Raw genomic sequence first — 25,379 nt, 5'->3', positions numbered from 1 at the left:
CAGTGCAAGTCATGTCAGAGTGGAGGGAAAGGTAATTGAAGAGGTGGGTCAGGGAACTGAAAGACCAAGACCTGCAGGAGTGTGGAAATCACTAAGAAAATTGTTCCTGGTGGGGGATATGGGTGGGGGAGTAGGGAAATAGGCGAGTGGATGACTAGAATGTCTGACACATGGCAGCAGTGTCAGTGCACAGGGGGTTTTCCAGTGGAATTATTTTGGGATATGAAGTGGACTCCAGTCTCTAGCTGGTCTGGAGGGAAAGATGAAAAACCTTCTAGTTGAGAGCTTTGCAGGGACAGCCAAATTTAATTTTAGGCAAGGAGATAAAATAATTATTCAGGAAAGAGCTTGAGAGGGTGGAGGACTGTTGATCACAGATGTGTAGTTCAGAGGGGAGGTCATACTGTATTAGAGGGAGATGAGTTACATTAAGGGATGTGCAGAGAGCAATGTAGACATAAATATTTCAGAAGTCCAGGCCCAGGAGGATGATAGGAGACTTGGACTTCAGGTGAAGGAAGTAAAAGGGATATGAGGCTTAGGGAGTTTGTCTCTGGATCTCTCCATTAGGGGTAGGTTGATAGAGTGAGACCGTGAACTCTGTCACTGATAGTGAGGCAATGGGGAGAGCTGTTCCTTCTTCAACCCACCTAAGCTAGTAGCCTGAGGGGTATGCTTTTGTGGGACAATGTGGGCGTAGAGGCCTCATAACTGCTCCTGTTGGCAGCAGGGCTGAGGGTAGGACACTGTCAGAGGTTCTGGGTCAATTGCTGGGTGGACTTGGGTGGGTCATGCCTTTATTGTCTGTGTAAGTGTTGCCTAGATCTTTTAGTAAGGCCCTGTTAATAATGGCCTCAGGCATGAAATGTGAATCTCAGAGTAGTTTGAACTTTTAAAGTGGGAATGTAAAGTTTATAGTGCTATTGCATTATCTTTTTGTAGGCTAAAGATATGTATTATTAATTTAATGCTATAAAAGTAGAAGATATTGTTAGTGCTTATTACATATACAGTAATTTATGAGGTTATAAAAATAATATTTGCTCACCTTAAATCAGTTACCCACAAAGTTATGTGCCACTTCACTTCTTTGCTACTTGTAACTTCTAAAATATTTACTGTACAGTGTTTAATGCAAAAAGATTGTCTTCCTGTGGGGCAGGAAAATTAATGTTTTTTTTTTATTAAGAGGATAAATAATTTATTTATCAAGTGACTCTAGTGTTTATATTTTATCTAGGTTCGAGACTTATTTGCCCTGGCTCGGAAGAATGCCCCTTGCATTCTCTTCATTGATGAAATAGATGCTGTAGGAAGGAAGAGAGGAAGAGGCAACTTTGGGGGGCAGAGTGAACAGGAGAATACACTTAATCAATTGCTTGTGGAAATGGATGGTGAATATTTGAGTCTTTTGTATTTTAAACTGCATCGTCTAATTGTTTTATATATTATATCTTAAAGGAGAATCCTTGTGCTCATATTAACCACTCCCCCCCCAAAAAAAATGCATTTCTAAAACAACCTTTTTAAATGCTCTTTTATACCAGTGTAGATAGTAACACAATATTCTTTCCTGTCAGCCTGCCATAACTTAATATTAGTGTTAAGATGGTATTTGTACCTGATGTTGAATAAGGGGAAAATTGGTGAAATGACTCAAAAGATTTATAGTCTTATTCTCAAAACTATTTATGGTTCTGAAGCATCAGGAAAACCCATGTGTAACCATGCATGAATTTGACAAATTGTGAATACTCTTACTAAGGGAGTAGCAGTCTTTTTATGTTAGTTGGCTTTCCTTTTATTTAAGAAAGCCAGTCCTTAGGATGTGCCAGGTCCTTTATGCTATAAGATATGTGGGTGCTGTTGGGTGTTCAGAAAGGGGAGGCACAGTGACAAGTATTGAGCTAGCTTATATTACTAAGTGGGTATTATGTCCAGAATCAGAAGGTAGCCCTCCTTCTTCACTCTGGTGGTCAGTCCACATGTAGTACCACGGGTTTAAATCAGAGAGCCATACTTGGGGAAATTAGTATCTGGGCTCTTTCAGTACCAAGGTACCTGAACGTACAGAACCTGAACCTGATGGTATAGGTTCTGCAGCCATGGCTTTGACGTTTGAAAAGTGTCCAGTAAACTGAGCAAGTTGAGTTTGGAGAAGTGGTTGGAGGTGGAGGTTGAGATCTGTCTTCCGATACGCAGTGGGCTGCCCCATGGCCCAGGGAATTTAGACACATCATTTGAAAATTTAATCTTATTGATTATAAAACATTCTTAAAATTGATAATATAATCTGAATTTCTAGTTAAATAAATGAAAATCTTTGATCATTTGTCTTTAAAAAATTGATTCTTAAAATTATGACTAGTATTATCATTAAGGACAAATGAATAGTAAAAAATCATTTATGTTTGTGACTTAACAAACATTAGATAATAAATTGAAAAAAATTAAGTAGCAGTATATCTGTAGTGTTCATATATTCTTCTCAGGTACGTGGTTACTTTCTGCCTAATGTAACTTAATAACGATTGTGTCTTTGGTATTGTCTTTTCAGGCTTTAACACAACTACAAATGTGGTAATTTTGGCAGGCACCAATCGACCAGATATCCTAGATCCTGCACTGATGAGACCAGGGCGCTTTGATAGGCAAATCTTTATTGGTGAGATGATTTTCGTTGAATTTAGTCCAGTTTTCATGAGGATGTCACTGTTTAACCATGACTTTTGTTTCCTTAAAAATAATTTCTCCAGGACCACCAGATATAAAAGGAAGAGCCTCTATTTTCAAAGTTCACCTCAGACCACTAAAACTGGACAGTACTTTGGAAAAGGAGAAACTGGCAAGAAAACTTGCATCCTTAACTCCAGGGTTTTCAGGTGAGTGGAACATAATCTGTTCTGATTATAAGTTCTTTAAGTCAATGATAGTTGCCAGGTACCAGTTCACTTTGTTACCTCTCATCTTGGGGCTTCCCGTGTATATATTTTTTATTTTTTATTGTGAGAAATTTTAAACTAGCAGAAGTTGAGAAAATAGTGTAATGAATTCCTTTGCACCCATTAGCTAGCTGTTGGAGCAATTCTTAATTTATGTTCAACCTTATCTATACCTTCACGCTCTTCTCTCTGTCTCTGGATCATTTGTGACAAATTTCTTGACAACATAACGTTCTATCCATAAACCAAGGTACCTGAAGGTACAGAACCTGAACCTGAAGGTACAGGTTCTGCAGCCATGGCCTTGACATTTGAGAAATGGCCAGTAAAACTGAGCAGTGTTATAGAAAATACTTAGATTTTTAAAAAAACAACCCTGTTGAGATAAAATTAACATACCATTAAGTTCATCTGTGTTTAAAGAGTACAATTCAGTGGTTTTTAGTATATTTGGTACAGTTATGCAACCAGTCACTATAAGTAAAAACATGTTCATCACCCCAAAAGAATACATGAGCAGCCACTCCTTCCAGTTCTAGCCCTAGGTATCCCTAATGTAATCTACTTTTTGTCTATAGCTTTATCTATTTTAGTCTCTTATACAGATAGAATTGTATAACGTGGTCTTTTGTGCCTGGCTTCTTCTCCCATGTAGCATAATGTTCTAAGAGTTCATCCGTGTTGTAGCATGTGTCAGGCTTTCATTTTCTGTGGTTGAATAATACTCCATGGTATGGATATACCACGTAACTATTTATGCATTCATCGGTTGATGGGCATTTGGTTGTATCTATCTTTTAGCTATTGTGAATAATGCTATTAACATCCATGTACAGATTTTTATATGGACATATGTTTTCATTTCTCTTGGTTATATACTTAGAAGTGGAATTGCTGAATCACATTTTGAGGAACTGCCAAATTGTTTTCTACACGGGCTACACCATTTTGCATTCCCACTAGCAATGTATTAGGGTTCCAGTTTCTTCACACTTGCCAACACTTGTTGTTGTCTGTCTTTTTGACTGTAGCCATCCTAGTGGGTGTGAAGTAGTATCTCAAGGTTTTCATGTGTATTTCTCTAATGACCAGTGATGCTGAACATCTTTTAATGTGCTTATTCTGAGAATTTTTAAATATAAAATATGACCCTTTCTTCCAATTCCCTGTCTCTTCCAAACTCAAAATGAAATAAAAAGGAACATTTGAAAACTACAAGGAGATTATAACAAGTATATTGTGAGAGGAAGATAAATATCTTAAATGTCTCAGGGGTCCTAACTTTTTACTTGCTTTGTGTTTTTGGACTTTGCAATTTATAACATTTTACTATTTGTTTGTTGAATACATGCATTGTGTTATAGTTTGTTTGCATTACCGTAGACTTTGTCTGAAAAATTAATTCAAAGAACCTTATGGCTCTAGAAAGCGTTTGGCAAGTTGTGAAGCTTTTGGTATTTTAACACACTAGGATATTTTTTTTTAAGATTTTATTTTTATTTATTTATTTTTAGAGGGGAAGGAGAGAGGGAGAGAAACATCAATGTATGGTTGCCTTTTGTGCATCCCCTGCTGGTAGTTAGCCTGCAAGGAACTGGTTTGCAACCCAGGCATGTGCCCTGACTGGGAATCGAACCGCGATCGTCTGGTTCGCAGGCCCCTGCTCAATCCACTGAGCTCTGCCAGCCAGGGCCCCACACTAGGATATTTTAATGCTTATGTTTTTTATTATATTTCAGCATATTGTGTAATAGCCACATAAATCACCTTCCCAACATAGTAGAACTAAGTTAATTAATGGGCATGTTTAAATATTATCTTTGTTTGCCACTATATGAGCAATATTGTATGTAAAGGTAAATATTTGCCTATAATAATTTATTTACTACTAAAACTTGCCCCTCAGTATAAAGTGCCAGGATACTATCAGGCTCTTATTGAGTATTAGAATATTTTAGGGTTATCGTGAATCAGACTGAATTAAATTTACATAAAACCCTAATCTAGTCTGCGGGTTGAGAGATTGACTGTGGATGTAGTTTTCCACAGTGTGTGACTAATTAGTTTGAGTATGCATATTTGGTGGGTGAGCTGTTCTGTATATTCATTTTGCAGGAGCTGATGTGGCTAATGTCTGTAATGAAGCTGCTTTGATTGCTGCGAGACACCTTTCAGATTCCATAAACCAGAAACACTTTGAACAAGCAATTGAACGGGTGATTGGTGGTAAGGCATCTGAATGTAACTCAAGTCACAAAGCTGAGAAGATGAATTTGAGGCCAGTGGTTTCTCTGTTTTGGCAAGATCTAGAAGCAAAAAAAAGTGTCTCTCCCTAGCTGTGGGGCTTATCCTGCCCCTGCAGTGTTCCTTTGGTGCCGCCACTCCCTTTCATCCCCTGGAGATGTGGATGTAGGGTCTGCGATGGCAGCTCACATGCTGCCTCACTCGCACGGGCAGCAAGCAGCGCGATGTCTTCCTCTGAACTATACCAATCTATTGCTTTTATGAATGCTCACAACCTTTCTGTTTCCAAAAATGAATTAAATATACTCTATGTTAAATAGAGCTGATGGGTAACCAGCTCTAATGACTGTTTAACTAGGACATGCTCACCTCACCAGCGTGGTGGGGATGCACATAATTGTTTTCCTTACTTTCTAGAGATCTTACAACTTAGTACTCATAGAAACATAATTAGCAATTCAAAAACTTGGGCATTCAAAGGAGAGAAAAGACTACAGTTAGGGCTACACAGAGGAGGTGGAGTTTAAACTGGATTCAATAGACAGATGGGGTACTTTGTGACAGTGGCATGAACATTAAAAGATGCTTTGGAGATAGTGTTACATACACCCTGTGTTTCATAGAGAGAAAGTAAACTGGTCAGATTTAAGTTCCTGTGGAAAGTAAGGCACAGCTGAAATAAGTTAAGTCCAGATTTTAGAAAGCCTTGAATATTAAGCTCAAGGACTTTTTTAAAAAGATTTTTATTTATTTATCTTTAGAGGGGAAGGGAAGGAGAGAGGGAGAGAAACATCAATGTGTGGTTGCCTCTTGTGCGTCCCCCACTGGGAACTTAGCCTGCAACCCAGGCATGTGCCCTGACTGGGAATCGAACTGTGATCCTTTGGTTAGCAGGCCCATGCTCAATCCGCTGACCTACATCAGCCAGGGGGCCTCAGGGACTTTTTAAAATGTCCTGTGCGAGACTATACTTTCAGGGATCATTTCTATATTTCATTATTAAAATGTCCTATATCCAATATTGAACAAATGTGGGGTTTTTTTCCTGAGCCACTGAGTAATATGATAATTAATGATAGTTTAGGAAAATGATCTGTCTCTGAAGAAGAAAGAAGCATTTGGAGACAGAGAACTTTGCAGTCATTTATGTGAGATAGCAGGCTTTAGCACAGGCAGTTCCGATGAAAATAGGCAAAAAAAAAAAAGGACAGCTTGACAGGCTGCAGGGACAATTGGGGTTCTCTAATGCAGCTAGTTTGGCAGGAAATCAGATGTACTGGGTTTGAGGTAGAGCAGGGTGCCCATGTGGAATTCTGGAACACTACAGTAGTATAGACTGTGGTTCCTGGAGTGTGAAGGTGGGTAAGAGGACGCAGTGAGCAGGTACCTTGTAGGGGAACAGGGACTTACCTAGTAAGCATTGCCAGATGTAGCAGAGAGGTAAAATGTGAGTCACTGAAGCCACCAAAGCTTATGTGCTTACAGACCCAGAAGGTGCACCCACAAATAAGACAAGGAAGAAGTATTGTCAAAGAAGATTCAGGAAGTTGGAGGAGAAGGGAGACAAGGACAAACACCTGTTTATTAAGGAAGAGTTGGCAGCAGGATCAAATGATGTGAGGGAGAATGACCTTTGGGTTTCGCAGTGAGACTGTTCTTGGTGACTTTTGACATGACAGTTTGAATTGAGGGGAGAGTATGAAGCCAGATTAAGGGAGATTCCAGGGAGGTTCTAGAGCTACGATAGCAATGTGCTCAGTCTGTGTTAGGTTTTTAAGTAACTATTGAATGAGTGAGTGCCAACCACTTATTCTAAAATTTGTTAATGAAAAGAAAAAATCTAAAATGACAGAGGTATGGATGGAATTAAATGAAGTAACTCACTATAGAAATGTGAAAACTGTGTATTTGTGCCTTTTTAAGTTGGGGGGATGCTATCGGTGCTTAGTACAAAGTGGGACTGTGAAAACAGAGCTGCCGGTAGATAGAGTGAGAGGCCTTGCTCTGAGGTGGGGGGGACACTTACCTGTTCACAGTTCAGACACTGTAAACCAGCCGTGGGTAGCCTTTGTTCTGTGAAAGTATACTAAAAATGAAAAATTCCTATGATAAACTACGGGGGAAAATTTGTTTTCTCAGGTAAGCAAGAACTGCTTATCTTTGTAAAACGGAGGGCTCGTTAACACACCCTCTATAACTTCCCACCCTTGCATATACTTTCCACCTGTGGTATACACATACTTGCCTTATGTCGTATCATTGTCAACATAGTACTCTATCTCTTTTTTTAAATCTTCTAGACTTCTTAATATGTTATTAGTTGATAAATTCTCTCAGATGAGTTATCTTGAACACAACAAAACTGCTTTTGTCAAGGTGTGATGAATTGTATTATTACAAACTGTGTCATTAGTTTCTACATTACAAAAGTGCATGGGAGGTTCAGCATCAGCTTTTATCCAGGCTAGAGAATTGTGCATAGATTAGGGGCCCTTCACTGGCCCAGCACAGGTTTCTTGGGGTTTATCTTCTCTGGTCTACCCTGCTGCTCCTTTGTCTGGCTCTTAGAACCCTCTTGGACTGTCCGTTGAGTATGCTGGGTGCTGCAGCATTGGCCTAACCGACTCAGTATTTCCAGATCTTTAGTCCTTCCTCTGACTGTTGTCTACCTTCCATCAAGAAGAGAGAGCAGGCAGTCTACCATGGCAGGCATCATTGCTTTCCCAGTGCTTGGTAATTCTGAATACCTAGACTGACCTCTTTCCAGACTCTATATGCTATGAATTGTGTGTGTATGTATGTTTTTTTTTAAGATTTTATTTATTTGTTTTTAGATAGAGAGGAAGGGAGGGAGAAAGAAAGTGTGTGGTTGCCTCTTATGCTCCCCCTACTGAGGACCTGGCCCACAAGCCAGGAGTGTGCCATGACTGGGAATTGAACCAGCAACCCTTTGGTTCTCAGGCTAGCACTCAACCCATTGAGCCAGGGTGAATTATATATGTTTTAAGTTGACTTAAATGCTGAATATAATTTGTCATTTCTGTTTATATCCCAAAATAATACATGTGACTCAAAAGAGTGGGAAAGTTAGGGAAATAGTATGCATTGGGGTAGGGATAGTGAATGCATTTTGCTATAGCTGGGTCTGTTTTGAAGTTGATCCTTTACTTTTATTCTGACTTGGATCATTTTTGGATTGTCAAAGCATCCTAATCTCTAAATCACCTTTTAGATAAGGCACTGTATAGTACTGGATAACTGTCTTTTTATGTCAGTGTCACTAACGCAGTGGTGTTGGTTTTTTGTTTTTGTCAGGCTTAGAGAAAAAAACCCAAGTTCTGCAGCCTGAAGAGAAGAAAACTGTGGCGTACCATGAGGCAGGTCATGCAGTTGCTGGCTGGTATCTGGAACATGCAGACCCACTTCTAAAGGTATAAGCAGGTTATGTTGAACAGTAAGTAAGCCAGGTGATTGTGTGAGCAGTTACTTGAGGAGAAGATTGCACTCCCTCAAAGGATATATAGATGAGATGTTTAAATTTAAAGAAATTCAGCAAAAACATCTGGTAATAACAGTGGGATAAAGTGGTTACACAAAACCTCCCATGGGTAAGCTACAAAATTTTGGAAAGAAAACTACCATTGAAAGGGACTGAAAAATTTCCCAAAGCAGACCAAACCTGAGGAGAGTTTAGTTTTAAAAAGGAACAGCTACAGATAGTTAGAATTGGGCACTTGTGGCTTTCTTGCCTGAGGACTTCCATAGCCAGAGGTGGGGAATGCTGGACTTACAAGGTAACAGAAGAGAAAGTTTAGGATATGAAGATAATTGGAAATTTAACAAGAAAATCCTGGAAGCAAGAAAGCTACAGAGGGGTGAGACCCAAAACCAAGTAGAAACTACCCAAATCCTTGGCTGACTACTACACTTTGCACACAAAGGGATATCCCAGAGAGCCTGGGAAACTAAGCAGAGACCAAAGAAACAGGGGTGCACCAAGTGAGATTGTTAAAATTTTCTGCATTTTCAACTGAGTGTATTCCCAAACTGGTGCAGCATGGATGGCAGGAAGCAGCACGACTGACTTGTTTTATTAGGATAACAGGAAATTTGGGGGGGCGGTCGACTGAAGTAAGGGGACCACAGAGGAAACAGCCTAAAAGTGTATACAGAACATTTTAAATAATCTAAAAAGAAGCCACTAGAACTAGTAAGTTATCAAGGCTGCAGAATTGAAGGTCCATATGCAGAGATTAATTGTATTTCTATATATAGCAATGAACAATTGGAAGAGGAAATTTTAATAATCCAGATTTATTTACAATAGCATCAAAAACATGAAATACATAGGAATGAATTTATCAAAATATGGGATGGACAGAAGTAGATTTAGAGTTTGTATGTGAAACAGGGTTTATTCTTTTATTTATTGTCACATTATTTTCCATATGAACAACAGTAAACCTACTTTTGCCCCACCCTGTTTTTATAGGACCTGTGCATTAAATTATTAAGACCTAAACAAAAGTAGAGATACACCAAGTTCATGGAATGTTGTGATGTCAGTTCTCCCTGAATTGTTCTGACATTTCATTGCAATCTCTCTCATAATCATAGCAGACTTGGGGGGGGAAATTTATATGGAATTGCAGATATCAAGTAGAGTAGTTAATTAAGTTGAAGGGTTTACACTGACCGATTTTAGACTTTGTATACAGCTACAGTAATGAAGACTAGTATTGGTGAGAGGACCAACACATAAACCAGTGAGATGGAAGAGTCCAGAAGTAGACCTTCACAAGTAATTGATTAATTGATTTTTTTTTTTAACAGAGATACCAAGGTAATTTAAGGTGGGGAGGATTGTCTTAACAAGTGGTTCTGGTAGCTCAGTGTTTATATGGGGGGAAAAAAAGTAAACATTGACCCTTATGTTATATGCAAAAAAAATTGAAAATACGTCATAAAAGCTAAAACTATAACACTTCCAGAAGAAAACTTAGGAAAAAGTCTTTGTAACTTTGGGCAGCCAGAAATTTCTGAAGACACAAAAACCATGAACTACAAAAACAGTTGATAAATAGGATCTCATCAAAATTAAAAACTGTGTTTTTGGAAGACACAATTAAGAAAATGAAAGGCAAGCCTTATACTCTGAAAATATTTGCAGTACTCACGTATGAAAAAGGACTTGTATCTAGACTATACAAAGAACTCTTAAAACTCAATAAGAAAACAAGCAACGTAGTAAAACCCAGTAAACGACTAAAGACTACTTCACAAAAGGTGGTATGTGAATAGACAGTAAGCACATGGAATACCCAATATTACTAGTCATCAGTGTAATGCAAATTAAACCATAAGGAAATTCTGAATGGTTACAATGTTAATGCCTGTCCTTAAGGGTTGGGAAGAATGTGGAGCAACTGGAATTCCTATACATTGCTGATAGAAATGTGAAATGGTCATTTTGAGGAACGATGTAGCAGTTTCTTGTAAATGCTTCCATATGACCAAAGATCCCCTCATAGATGTTTACCCAAGACAAATGAACACATAATGTCCATGCAGAGACTTTTACTACTGTATAAATAATAGCAATAAACTGGAAACAACCCTGATGTCACTTAAGAATGAAATGTGTATTGGAGTGCTACACAACAGTAAAAATGATTCAAGTATTAATACACACAACAATGGAGGTGAGTCCCAGAAACCGAGAGGGAAACCAGACACAAGAAGTACTTACTGTATGATTCCATTTATATGCAATTCTAGAAATTGTAATTAATCCATAGGGGCTGAAAGCATATCTGCAATTGCCTGGAGGTGGGGGAAGGGTTGACTACAGAGAGAAACTGGGGAACTTTTGAGGATGAAGAGAATATTTTGTCTCTTCATTGTGGTAGGGAGTTAAGTTTGTCAAAACTCATTGATCCTAAAATAGATGAGTCAAGAACAAGTCTTTGTACAATTGCATGTTATTAACTCATGCCTGTGAATAAGCAAGCAGCCCCATCTGTTGTGTGGGGATGTGTTCTCCCCAGACCACAGAGACTCATGTTTTACATATTAGTATTAAAGCGTAAGTTAAAAGGGGCTCCCCCAATGTTTTGTAAACTGAAGAGTTGTTTAAAATAAATAAAAGTGCATCCAACATGAAAAAAAACACATTGAACTGTACACTTTAAATGGCTGCATTTTTTATATATAAATTCATCCCTTAATAAAGTGGATTTTTTCCAGAATTAAAGGAATTTATTCAATTGCAAAAAGAGGACTAGAAAAGAAAATAAAGCTGATCATCAAGGTCTGCCTTACCCCCTGTCCTGTAAAGGAGAGTGTGGCTGTGGCCGACAGTCATGTCGGATGGAGCCTTCACTGTATCCAAGCTCTCGGGAAATGTCGCCACTCAGTCAAGATGTCTTGACCCAAAAAGACTTGAGTCTTTGTCAAGACTGAATAATTTCAATTGAGTTTTATAAAAAGACAAATACTTTCTGCAACTCTAAGGTGATGTTGTCTATAAGAGAAATATTTTTCCTGAACAGTCACTTCTCCTAGATCTCATCTAGCCAAGGCTGATGGATTGCCCAGCTGGTGCTTATTTTTCATAAGTGAGTTTATCTGTAAATATTGTGATCGAGTCTATATTTGGTGGTGGAGTCTCTAACAGTTTTATGTTTTGTACTTGCTAGGTATCCATCATCCCAAGGGGCAAGGGACTGGGTTATGCTCAGTATTTACCCAAAGAACAGTACCTGTACACCAAAGAGCAGCTCTTGGATAGGATGTGCATGACTCTAGGTGGCCGAGTGTCAGAAGAAATCTTCTTTGGAAGAATTACAACTGGTGCTCAAGACGACTTAAGGAAAGTGACCCAGAGTGCATATGCCCAAGTGAGTATGAGATGGAGTGTTTCTTCCTCACATTTGAGCAATGGACATTCATGAATGGTCCTGAAACAGTACTACTGTGTGTGACTGGTTTAGGCTCTTCGGGAAAGGATTATTTCTTAAATCCATTTTAAAGCAATCCAAACTTAAGTAATGACTTCTTTGGTTACTCCTGTTACTCATATGTCAGCTCTTCTGAGTCTGTAACTTTCTCAAAATCTTTTTATGCCTCACATAAAATTTTTTTTTCATACTGTCATCTTTTACCTTTTATTTCTTAGGGCATTTTTTGTTGCTTTTGTGTGCTCTTGTGCTGTTTGTAGCTTCATCTTTATTTTTTAAATAATTTTCTCTTTTATGTCTTTTTTCTGTGTTCTAGGACCTCATTTGAGTTTCTTTGATTCTGATCTTTGTTACTCATTTATATTTTCTGTAATTTTCCTGGTTTCTTTCAGCCTGTTTTGAAGGAGTAGGCTGCAATTTTTATCTTTTTTTTAAATTGGTGAAATTTATTTGCATACAAATATTAATTACCTTGAAATGTATAAACTCTGCTCTTATTAATTACCCTCTTAAGTAGAATTTTAAGTATTTTCTATTGATTATGCTATTAGTTTTCCCAATTTTTTTCTCCCTCTATCCCCCCTCCAGCATTCCCCCCACCCTTAGTTCATGTCCATGGGTTGTACATGTAAGGTCTTTGAGTCCTCTGTTTCCTATATCATTTTTAATCTTTTCCCATCTATCTTATGCCTACCAATTATGCTTTGTCTTCCCTGGTACCTTTACTCCCATTCTCCTTCCTATCCCTCCCCGCTGATAACCCTCCATGTGATCTCCATTTCTGTCATTCTGTTCCTGTTCTACTTGTTTGCTTAGTTTGTTTTTGTTTTTAGGTTCAGTTGATAGTCAGGAGTTTGTCGTCATTTCACTATTCTTAGTTTTGATCTTCCTTTTCTTAGATAAGTCCCTTTGACATTTCATAAGAATAAGGGCTGAGTGATGATGAACTCTTTGAACTTGACCTTATCTGAGAAGCACTTTATCTGTCCTTCCATTCTAAATGAAAGTTTTGCTGGATAAAGCAATCTTGGCTGTAGGTCTTTGGATTCCATGACTTGGAATACTTCTTTCCAACCCCTTCTTGCCTGTAAGGTCTCTTTTGAGAAATCAGCTGACAGTCTTATGGTCACTCCTTTGTAGGTAACTCTTTCCTTCCCTCTTACTGCCTTTAAGATTCTCTCCTTATCTTTAATCTTGGGTAGTGTACTATGATGTGCCTTGGTGTACAACTTCTTTGGGACTCTCTGGGCTTCCTGGACTTCTGAAAGTCTATTTCTTTCTCCAGATTGGGGAAGTTTTCCTTCACTATTTGTTCAAATAGGGTTTCAGTTTCTTGTTCTTCATATCCTCCTTCTGGCACACCTATAATTCGGGTGTTGGAACGTTTCAGGTTGTCCCAGAGATTCCTCAGCCTCTCCATTTTGGGGGGGTTCTTGTTTCTTCATTCTATTCCGGTTGGATGTTTATTTCTTCCTTTTGTTCAAATCATTGCTTTTAGTCCTGGTTTCCTTCCTGTCACTGTTGGTTCCCTGAATATTTTGCTTTATGTCATTTTGGGTATCTTTTTTTGTTTGTTTGTTTTTCAGCCAAGCTCAATCAGATCTGTGAGCATTTTGATTACCAGGGCTTTGAGTTTTCCATCAGATAGGTTAGCTCTGTCCTCATCATTTAGTTCTCTTTGTGAGGTTATGCTCTGTTCTTTCATTTGGGCCGTATTTCTTTGTCTTTGCATGCCTGAGAGGTTTTCAGGGGATGGGGCCTTAGGAATTCACTGAGGCAGGGCAACCCTCTGTGGTGCTGCCCGTGGGTGAGGCACCTGCATGTACCTAGCACACTTTCTGACAGACTCTTGTGTGAAACTGGGAGTTTCTCCCACCATAATGGCCCATATCAACTATGAGTCTCAGTTTCCCCTTAAGTCAGCCCTGCCAGTGCAGCCTGTGCAGCCTATTGCTATGCCACAGCCAGCCCTGTCCCCAAGGTCTGCTGACCTGCAGTTTTTCTCCCCCGGCTGGCCCTTGTGGTTAGCTGCCTTACCGGTCTGGTTGTTCTGATTGATTTTCCTTAATTCTTTGGTTGTTGGAGTTCCATGCAGTTTGCTTTTCTGGCACTTCTGGTTGTTTACTAATTTTAGATTGGTTGTTATCCTCCTTTAGGTTGTGCGAGGAAGCAAATGGTTTCTACCTATGCCTCCATCTTGGCCGGAACTCCTTCATCTCTTTTATGAACATGTCTTTCCACCTTGCTTTCCTTACCTATGGAGACATTATTTTGCTCATGTTTTTCATAATAACTTCGTAAGTGATTTTTCTATTGCCCATTTTTACATGAAATTTGTTTTCCTACCTCTTTTTTTTAAAGATTTTATTTATTTAGCTTTAGAGGGGAAGGGAAGGAAAGAGGGAGAGAAATATCAATGTATGGTTGCCTCTCATGGGTCCCCTGCTGGGAACTGGCCTGCAACCCAGGCATGTGCCCTGACTGGGAATAGAACCGCGATGCTTTGGTTCACAGGCCTGCACTCAATCCACTGAGCAGCACCGGCCAGGGCTTGTTTTCCTGACCTCTTAGGAAAGAGTAAGATTGGGACTGCTTTTCTAGTTTTTAAGCTTTAGAATTCTTTTTTCTGTTATTTTCACATAGTTTTAAAAAAAGATGGCTTCCTACTTTCTGTGTTCTCCTAGCTCTGTTCCTGCTCCCCACTTTTATCTGACCTTCTCTTTTCTATTGAGTTTGGATTTTACTTTCAGAAGCAGTAGCTTCTTCTTTTTGTTTTATTTAAATATATTGGGGTGACATTGGCTAATAAGACTATGTAGGACTTCTGGCCAAGATGGAGGCGTAGGTGGAAACACTGTGCCCCCTCCCACAACTAAATTTAAAGACAGTGAAGTTTTAGAAACAAAAACGCAGCCAAAACAGCAAAAATTGAAGTGTACGGAAGTCCAACAGCAACAAACCATTCAGCCAGACTGGTAAGAGGGGCAGAGTCAGTGGTGGACTGGGGTCGGGCTGGAAAGATCGTTTGATCGGACCAACCCAGGAGTGGAGGTGGAGGTGGTTGGTGGATCCCAAGCGTGGGGTGGCGACAGGCGGACCCAGTGAGGGCGCAGGGTGGCTGGCTGATTGTGGTCACACATTCTCATGCAGATAAACCAAGGGAAGGAGCAAACAGTGAGACAGACCGCTCAGGCTAGGGCCCCAGCGATGGGAATTAGAGCCTGAAAGCACCAACTGGAAAGACTTTCTCGGGGTCGAGGGGCCGGGAGAGGCTCCCAGGCTCACAGAGAGTTCGTTGGAGAGACCCACAGGGTCCTGGAGAGTACACAGGCCCATGCACCCGGGAACCAACACCAGAGGGGCCCAATTTGCTTGTGGGAAGCTGCTCAAGAAATCTGAGAGGGAGTTGATCAGAGGGGAGCAAAGCGCCATTTTTTTCCCTCTCTGACCCCGCCCCCACATACAGTGTCACAACCAAGGGACTGGGTCGCCTGGCCCTGGTGAACACCTAAGGCTCCGCCCCTCATACATAACGGGTGCTAACAAACCAAACGTTATGACTCAAGAACAGCTCAAAGCCCCAGAACCTATAATTCTAAGTGACCAAGAAATAGCCAACCTTTCAGATGCACAGTTCAAAACACTGGTGATCAGGATACTCACAGAATTGGTTGATTTTAGCCACAAATTAGAGGAACATAGGAAGGCTAAACTGATTGAAATGAAGGGAAATGCATAGGAAACCAATAGTGATGGAAAGGAAACTGGGACTCAAATCAAGGGAGTGGAGCAGAAGGAAGAAAGAAACAACCAAACAGAAAAGAAGGAAGAAACAAGAATTCAAAAAAATGAGAGAGGCTTAGAAACCTCCAGGACATCTTTAAACACTCCAACATCCAAATTATAGGAGTACCAGAAGGGGAAGAGGAACAACCACAAGTGGAAAACTTATTTGAACAAATAATAAAGGAGAACTTCCCCAGTCTGGCAAAGGCAATAGACTTCCAGGGAATCCGGGAAGCTCAGAAAGTCCCAAAGAATTTGGACCCAAGAAGGAACACACCAAGATACATCATAATTACGTTACCCAAGATTAAAATGAAGGAGAGAATTTTAGAAGCAGCAAGAGATAAGGGGGCAGTCACCTACAAAGGAGTTCCCATCAGATTGTCAGCTGATTTCTCAAAAGAGACTTTACAGGCAAGAAGGGGCTGGAAAGAAGTATTCCAAGTCATGAAAGGCAAGGATATGCCTCCAAGATTGCTGTATCCAGCAAAGCTTTCATTTAGAATGGAAGGGCAGATAAAGCGCTTCTCAGATAATGTCAAATTCAAGGAGTTCATTTTCACCAAACCATTTTCACCATAACATTTCCTTATATGAAATGTTAAAGGGACTTACCTAAGAAAAAGAAGATAAAAAGGACAGCAAACTCACAGTTATTAGCAACCGCACCTAAAACGAAAGCAAACTAAGAGGACAGCTAGATCGGGAGGGGAACCATAGAAATGGAGATCACATGGAGGGTTAGCAAAAGGGGAGTGGGAGGAGAAGGGGGGAGAAGGTACAGAAAATAGCATAGATGGTAAGTAAAAAATAGACAGGGGGAAGGGCAGGAATACTATGGGAAATACAGAATCTAAAGAACTTGTGACACATGGACATAAACAAAAGGAGAGGAATGGGGGAGGGGTGTGCAGGGTGGAGGGCAGTGAAGGGTGGGAATGGGACAACTGTAGTGGCATAATCAATAAAATATATTTTAAAAAGTATAACTGGAAAAAAAAAAAGACTGGAGGTTTCAAGTGTACATTCTATGATACAAGATCTCTGTATTACATTGTGGGCCCAGCACGTGAAGTCAAATCATCTTCTGTCACCATGTGTTTGGTCCCCTTTTATCCTTTACTACCCTCTACCCCCTTCCCTCTGGTAACCACCATAGTAACCACTCATAGTTGTCCGTATCTACGAGTTTTGGTCTTATATTCCATACATGAGTGAAGTCTTATGGTTCTTAGCTTTTTCTGATTTATTTAGCTTAGCATAATATTCTCAAGGTCCATCCATGTTGTAAATGTCAGTATTTCATCTTATGGCTGAGCAGTATTTCATCTTGTCTTATGACTGGGTAGTATGTGTATACCACATCTTCTTTATCCAGTCCTTGATTGAAGGACACTTCATCTTGGTCACTCTGAGTCATGCTGTAGTGAACATAGGGTTGTATATATCTTTGTGAATGTTTTCAAATTTTTCAGGTAGATACCAGAATAGGGGTTGCTGGGTCATATGGGAACTCTGTTAATTTTTTTTGAGAAATCTCCATACTGTTTTTAATAGTGTCTGAAACAGCCTGCATTTCCACCAGCAGTGAGTGAAGGTTCCTTTTCTCCCCAACTCTCCAACACTTGTTTTTACTTGTCTTGTTGATAATCCAGAAGCTTCTTCTTAATGTAAAGCTTATTTTGGTTAGCTATGACCCAGACTCTGCCAGTCTCTTCACATAGTCTCCTAGCCTAATGGACTCAGAAGAGAAAAATGTAAATGCCCCTTCCAGTGTCGATTGTTCACTAGGTGATGTGACACTCTTTGTAGGAAGAGCCTGGAGGGTTTGAGGTTCTTACTCTTAGATCTGTCAGAAGCTTTTTGCTTCTTTTCTACTTTCCCTCATGCAGAGGGTAGAATTATGCAGGTATTGTAGCTGTTGGGATTTGTGCCCACCTGTTTCTCACCTGATTGTATTGTAGATGTTTTCTGTGGGCTTCTGGTCTTACATTCCTCATTGAGGAATTTGAGACACTATTCATTGCTGCCTATATCTACACAGAACGCCCTTGTCCACTCAGCCTACTCAAGACTGCCATGTAGATTTTGCTAGGTTAAAGAGTAGTAGTACAGTGAAGTGTGTGGAGTTAATGTCTTTGTAAAGACTTACTGGCATTTTATAAAAATATGTTAGCCTATCACCAAAAATGGATGTGTACTACTAATGATGTATTCTTTTTCAGATTGTCCAGTTTGGCATGAATGAAAAGGTTGGGCAAATCTCCTTTGACCTCCCGCGTCAGGGTGACATGGTATTAGAGAAACCTTATAGTGAAGCCACTGCAAGACTTATAGATGATGAAGTACGAATACTTATTAATGATGCTTATAAAAGAACAGTAGCTCTTCTCACAGAAAAGAAAGCTGACGTGGAGAAGGTAGGTGCCAGATGTGCAATTAATTTTATACACAGTTTTGCAGAAAAAGTTTAAAGTGATGATCTTTTCTTTTGCTTGGTTTATAGACATCAGCGTTACCCATACTTGGCTAACTTTTGGATTCCTTCCTTCACTTTGATGTTTCTATGTCTGTTTTGTCTCTGTGGCGTGGTAAAAATATGGTGGTGAGCAAAACCAGGAATGATCCTGGTTGTTGTGGCTCTTAAGGATATGAGTGATGGGTTAATGAAGTCTATTATCAACTACCCAGTGAACAATTTAATCTGCACTCTTCCCCACCAAGTTTTTTTTTCCACCAAGTATTTTACCAATACAATAAATTCTTACTTATGTTGTTGATAGTTTCTGCAACCTTAAGTGAAATGACGTATAATGAAACCAGTTTTACCATAGGCTAATCAATATAAACAAGAATTAAGTTCCTATGGCCTCTTGTCACTGTTACAACAAAACAACGTTATTCAAGGCTCTGCTGCATTCCTAAATATGGAGCACAAGGGACTAATAGAAANTTTAATCTGCACTCTTCCCCACCAAGTTTTTTTTTCCACCAGGTATTTTACCAATACAATAAATCCTTACTTAATGTTGTTGATAGTTTCTGCAACCTTAAGTGAAATGACATATAATGAAACCAGTTTTACCATAGGCTAATCAATATAAACAAGAATTAAGTTCCTATGGCCTCTTGTCACTGTTACAACAAAACAATGTTATTCAAGGCTCTGCTGCATTCCTAAATATGGAGCACAAGGGACTAATAGAAATTTACCATTGTTTTTCACCTCCAGAATGACAAATGAAAGGGCACATAAAAGAATTAGCCAAACTTAGTAAGTGGAAGTCAGCACACGAAAACTACATTGGCTTAATTATGAGCATCCATGAGTAAATCTGCTTCATGATTTTTCATTGTTGCACCTTATTTGAATAGCACCTGCAAAAGTGGCAGATCCTTTTTGACTTCAGTGGATTTCTTGCATCCATGCACTCTTAATTTTCAAATCCATTGCAACCAAAATTAGAAGTTTTTGCTTTTTGAACATTCCACACGTGAATGAGAAAAACACAACTGAAAAAGCCTTATAAAGGATTGACACAGATAAAATAATATTCTGAAGTAGGCTGTTCATAAGCAAGTCTTCAGAAGAGCCTCCTATGAACCTGCCCTATGCCATGTAATTCTAAAGATCTATGACGTCTTTTCAGAAAAGTACACAGTGTAATTGGAGAGAGAGCTGGTGTCTGTGAAACACTAGAAAGCATACAGCAGTAGCTCCAAGTAAGGAAAGACCAGAGTGGTCAGAGAAGACTTTACATAGAACATAGGGCTTACGCTTGACCTTAAAGAATAGTCAGGTTAAAGTCAATGGGAAAGAAAGGAGGTCTCAGTGTGGATACTTGAGCAGAGAAGCGTTTGGGGCGGAGGGCAGCATTGGATTGGCCTTCCTCATTCAGATAGATAATGGGGGGAAGGAGGACTGCAGTCCTCAAAAGCTAGTTAGAAAATTTAGCAACACAATTATGGGAATAAAAGTGACTTTTAGAATAGTCTAAGCTAACCCCCTTTTTTATGGTAGGGAGTCCTTAAAAAAATCTTGAAGTGATTCACGTTCATCATTTAAAAGGAGAGTGTGGCAGCAGTGTGCCACTGCCAGTGGGATGGAAGAGACTAGGACAGAGACCACCTGAGAGCTGTTGCAGGCTTGTGTTGACATTCCTGGGATGTGCTGGTGGTGGCAGATGTGAAAAACCAAGAGAGTTTTAGATATTTAAAGTAGAGAATAAATGGAAGGAAAGCCCTTAGGGTGGCTCCAGGACTCCTCTTAGTGGCAGACACAGCCTGGGATGGGGAGGGATTCAGTCTTGATACCCAGGAGGGCATGACCTGTAGGCATTTGCAAGTGGTATATGGATAGGAGGTCTAGGCCAGACATAGGATTTGTTGGTTATCCCCCTTTAATTGTTGAAAAGAAGAAATGAGTTGTAAAAGACAATGGAAAGTGGAAGCGCTCAACCGAGAGGACTAGCCCTAGAATAGTGTGTGAGTACAAGGAGTCCACATGCATGCCATAGATGCTCAAATGGGTCCTGGAAATTACACCTGGTTATCTACCCTTCCATCTGTGCAGTACATGTCCTGACAATGGTAACGAAGAAATAAATGTTTATGAAGGGAAAAATAGTTCAACAGAGTGAGGATCCTGAAACACCACAGAGTTCTGAGATTCTGCCTGGTCCATCAAAGAATATTAAATATTTAAAAATAACATGCCAGGAGCCATCAAGAGGAAAGGCGGCTGCTGCTCTGACTGATGTGGCTCAGTTGGTTGGGTGTCATCCTGCAAAGTGAAAGGACACTGATTTGATTCCCGGTCAGGGCACATGCCTGGGTTGCTGGTTCGGTCCCCAGTCGGGGTGCATGTGGGAGGCAGCCAGTTGATCGATCTTTCTTTCTCACATTGATGTTTCTCTCCCTCTCTTCTACCTCCCTTCCCTTCTCTCAAAAAATAAATGAATAAAATAAAAAAAATCAAAGAGGAGCCTTTGCTGCTATGGCTAGTGCCTTCCAAACTCTGGGCCTCAGTTTACTCATCTATGGGCTAAGGAGTTGGACAAGTTGATCTCTAAGGGAAAGCTTTAGGAGAATAACAGTAATCAGCTAGCATTCATGTAGTATCTTATGCATATCAGGTACTGCTTAAGATGTATTAACTTCTCTTAAAACACCCTGAAACCTCAAGAAGTCACTACATTATTATCCCCATTTTACAGATTAAGAAACTAATACATAAAGAACAATGTTGCTTAACTTTGCTTAAGGTCATCAGGGAGTTGGTAAGTGCCAGGACTGGGATTTAGACCCAGATGTCCTGTCTGCAGAGCCCTTGTCATTAACTTCTAACCAAGCCTGTGCTGTCAGTGTGGCAAATCTGAATTGAGGTGTACTGTGAGCATAACATGCACACTGGGTTTTGAAGACTTAGTATGAAAAAAAGAATGTAAAATATGTCAACTATTCTTAATATCATTACATATTGATATGACAATATTTTTGATATAGTGAGTTAAATAAAATACATTATCACAACTTAAGTGGTTAGCTGCAATTGTGTAAATAGGCAAGTCTGAGAAATAAAGATGGTCTAAGAAGAAATCCTGAAGCTCTTATTTCTTCATATCTTACATATACAATATATTTAAAAGTTAGGCTGTTTTAGTATTCTGGTTATGTTTTTTTAAGAGTCTTTATCTCTTTTGAAGATATAGACAAAAGTATATGTGGATAAAGTGAGACATGTGGGATTTTCTTTAAAATAAACCAGGGAGTCAATGAAATAAAAATGGCTCTAAGTTGATAACTATTGATAGTGGTTATGTGGGGATTAGTTACCCATTTTTTCTACCTTTGTACATATTTGAAATAGTCCTCAATAAACTTTTTAAAAATTTAAAGATAGCAGAAATTTGTTCTTTTTAAAATTTGGAATCTTTAGAAACAGCATTTAATGTAAACTATAGAATGTTAAATTTCTTAGGAAGTTACCTACAATCTTACAATCTTTTATGAGATCAGTTTACAGTGGAACCCACTTAGTTCTCCTTGAAAGGGTCAGATGCTCTAACGTAACCACTCTTCCCTGCTCCCCTGACACTATCACTCACTTCCATGCATGTAGTTGGTCAGGTGTCCCCTTTCTGGTGGCCTGTTAACATGTGTAGTGTCAAATTTGTCATTCAGTCATACAAATGAATAGAACTTCAAGATACATATTTTCATATTAACTTTCCTGGTTTCATTTTGTATCTTTGCCCTTGTTTGTCTTTATTTATTTTTGGACTAACTTAAAATTTCCTGCTCACTCTATTTTTGTCCTTTGCCCCAACACCCCCACCACTTACTTATGTACCCTTCCAGAATTTCTTTATGTATGTATACCCACATAAAAAGATAATATTTTCTTGTGTTCGTTTTGGCAGCACATGTACTAAAATTGAAACGATACAGAGAAGATTAGCATGGTCCCTGTGCAAGGATGACATGCAGATTTGTGACATGTTCCTTCTGTATTTTTTTTCACGAAGCTGTGCATTTATATAGAAACCAATTTTAGAAAATGGAATTTTAAAACAATATATAAATGGAATATAAGAATAGCAAGGGAAATAAAATCAGATTAAGCATAGTAGATTCAAAACAAGCTTATTAAACAAAATCAAATTAAAAAATATAATGAACTAAAAGAAAAGATGTTTAAAAAAAGTAATGTAACCACATTTACACAGGTCTCTGTCTAAATCTAATGAAATGAGAAAATATGCAAAAAAGAATGGGAAAATAATTTTTCAAAAATAGTGCAGGCAGCAGTATCTAAATTATAATTTCATCCTATATAAACCTAAATGGATGCAGACATGCTTATGAAAACGATGTAAGCAGTCTTTAGCTGAATGCAAAAAAATGTGTTCCACAGATGGCAGAAGATGATTACTATTTAGATCTAATTTTAAAAGGTGGCAGTAAGGAAAAACACGGGAAATAAGATGGCAGCACATATAAAAGTTGGTTTATCACCAAAAGATACACTTCCCTCTTAAAAAGCAAACTAGCGGCCCTGTGATGTAGCTCAGTGGATTGAGCACAGGGTTGTGAAGCAGGGGTGGCTGATTCAATCCCCAGTCAGGGCACATGCCTGGGTTGCAGACCAGGTCCCCAGTGTGGAACACTTGAGAGGCAACCACACACTGATGTTTCTCTCCCTCTCTTTCTCCTTCCCTTCCCTTCTCTCTAAAAATAAATAAAATATTTTTTAAAAAAGCAAATTAGCATATTATAGACATTATGCACCTCACTTTTCTTATGGGATAGGTGCATAGTTTTTCATTGTGTGGGTATACCAAATGTATTTAGTGACTCCCTTACTGATGGACATTTGTTTTTCCAGTATTTTGCACATCTTACTCCAAAATTATATGACCTTATGTATATTTTTTTTTCAGTGGTTTTTAAACCCTTTTGAGGATGAGGTTGCATATAAATAAAAACATTAACTCTGAATAGACTTTGCCGAGTAGCTATTTAATAGGAACTGTTTATGTTTCAGGTTGCTCTTCTATTATTAGAAAAAGAAGTATTAGATAAGAGTGATATGATTGAACTTTTGGGTCCCCGACCATTTGCGGAAAAATCTACCTATGAAGAATTTGTGGAAGGCACTGGCAGCTTGGATGAGGACACTTCACTTCCAGAGGGCTTGAAAGACTGGAACAAAGAGCGGGAAAAGGAGAAAGAGGAGTCCCCAGATGAGAAAATTGCCAATCAGATCCGAGGAGGGATGCCATTTTAGCTTGTATTGTGGTTTCAGTTTGCACGTTATTTCAACTCTGACTTTCTCAGAAGAATGGGAACACTGCTAAGTTGATTTAACCAGCTGCTGACCAGTTGAAGTGGTGGGAAGAGGAATACTTAATCCTCAGCTTCAGAAATCCCAGCAGGGGTGGCAGGATGGTTTTTCCCAAGGCCCTGGGCCCTTGGATAGCCCCAAGGGAGAGTGGAGATTGGATCCTAGCACTCTTCCCTCTCCACTGTCAGTGAAAGCCAGCTGAATGTGTGAAGTGGAGAGAATCAGAGAGCTGGCCACATGGCAAAAGGTCTGCCTCTCACTTTGCAACACCCCACTCTTCATTCCCATTTTCCTTCGAAGGCTGTGAAATTAAGAGTCCTGATAAGAATATTTTAATTTGACTAATACTTTAAAGATTGAATCCAGGTCACATGTTGCTGTTTTAATGGAATGGTTTTCTACAGAGAGCTGTAACATATTTAAAATATGAATGTATTATGTAAATATGGCTTCTTTACATCAAAAATAAAGTGTAAACATAGTACTTATTTTCTTCTGACCAGAGAGGGCCACTGTTTATGCTTGGACTGCTTTTTTTAGAAAACAAAATGTCGGTCTTTCTGGTCCTTATCAGCTCCCACAAGACAATGAGTAACTTCTAGGTTTGTGTGTCCTGGAATGAACTCTGGGTGTCAAATATATTGATACCAGCTCAGTCCAAAAATCTGTGATAATGGCATCAGTTTACACCCGTACTAGATTAGTCATCGCCACATGTTGGTCACATTGTCTGGGTCTGGAAGTCAGTGTGTAATAATGGTGTGCCAGGTTGTCCCAAGCCATACCTGGATTTCAGAGGGCAGTGACAATAAGCTAGGGAGGCCCCTGTGCCCTGAATGGGTTCCCAGGTGTGAATTACAAGCTATTACTAGTAGTATTGGAAGGGTGTATGTGGTTCTAGAAAAGTGGAGGTCTGCAATGTTACAAACCTAGGTTAGGTCAGAATTCTTACCCCAAAATGGCATGAAGGTGTGCTAAGTCTCCAAATGCCACTATTTGGATTTGGAAGTACCATACATTTTGCATTTATTAACATTTTTAGCAGCCTCCTTCAGTGTTATTCCAGCATGCCTTGCATGTTCTTGATGTAGTTAAAAATGTTACGGGAATGGTGACTCCTATTTAATACACAGGATCTATGGCATCTCCACTGCATTGGGCTAGTGGGATGAGGGGTGGCTCAGGCAGGCTACTCTGTCCTGTGACTACTCTTCCAGTTGGCCCAGAGATGCCAAACTCCAGTTCACCTGCCACAGGAGCAGCTCTTCTGACTCCACTAACTCATCATCATAGAAGACACTTGGGAGTCTCAGCTCCTCTAGCAGTGAGTGACCTGCAGAAGTCACAGATTGCCTGCTTTCCTCAGGATGCTTGTGGGAAGTAGTGGAGTGAATAATGTTTTAAGGCTGTAAGAGGACTCACTTGCCATCAGGATGTCTAGTGCACTGTTCTTCACACGAGCAGTAGACAAAGAGACTAGATACTCTGTACTCCTTCCCCATCCCACTGCAGAGGTGCCAGTGTATGCTATTCTGGCTGGCCTCAGCTGGGAGCCTTCTGGGTGGAAAGTGAGTTGTGCCAAACATGTCATGTTGATTCAGT

General features: G+C 39.5%; 1 protein-coding gene and 1 non-coding gene across 2 annotated transcripts in view; both read left to right on the top strand.

Moving 5' to 3' along the window:
• Nucleotides 1-24,272, top strand: part of AFG3L2 (AFG3 like matrix AAA peptidase subunit 2) — a 47,557-nt gene extending 23,285 nt beyond the window's left edge. The window contains exons 10-17 of the mRNA XM_037067636.1: nt 1,241-1,394; nt 2,558-2,665; nt 2,757-2,882; nt 5,058-5,168; nt 8,502-8,617; nt 11,885-12,085; nt 18,157-18,351; nt 23,478-24,272. Of these exons, the coding sequence (XP_036923531.1) occupies nt 1,241-1,394; nt 2,558-2,665; nt 2,757-2,882; nt 5,058-5,168; nt 8,502-8,617; nt 11,885-12,085; nt 18,157-18,351; nt 23,478-23,720 (1,254 nt within the window). The 3' untranslated portion in view covers nt 23,721-24,272. The remainder of the gene's footprint in view (nt 1-1,240; nt 1,395-2,557; nt 2,666-2,756; nt 2,883-5,057; nt 5,169-8,501; nt 8,618-11,884; nt 12,086-18,156; nt 18,352-23,477) is intronic.
• On the top strand, nt 22,338-22,444 carry LOC119001985 (U6 spliceosomal RNA). The gene has a single exon (XR_005069659.1). It is a non-coding gene; the product is annotated as a U6 spliceosomal RNA (small nuclear RNA).
• Nucleotides 24,273-25,379: the final 1,107 nt, after the last annotated feature.

Source organism: Sturnira hondurensis, unplaced genomic scaffold (genome assembly GCF_014824575.4).
Source record: "Sturnira hondurensis isolate 20B ecotype Veracruz unplaced genomic scaffold, ASM1482457v3 Scaffold0017338, whole genome shotgun sequence".
Lineage (NCBI taxonomy): Eukaryota > Metazoa > Chordata > Mammalia > Chiroptera > Phyllostomidae > Sturnira > Sturnira hondurensis.
Note: the sequence above shows the minus strand (reverse complement) of the source record. Positions and strands in the feature narration are given on the sequence as shown.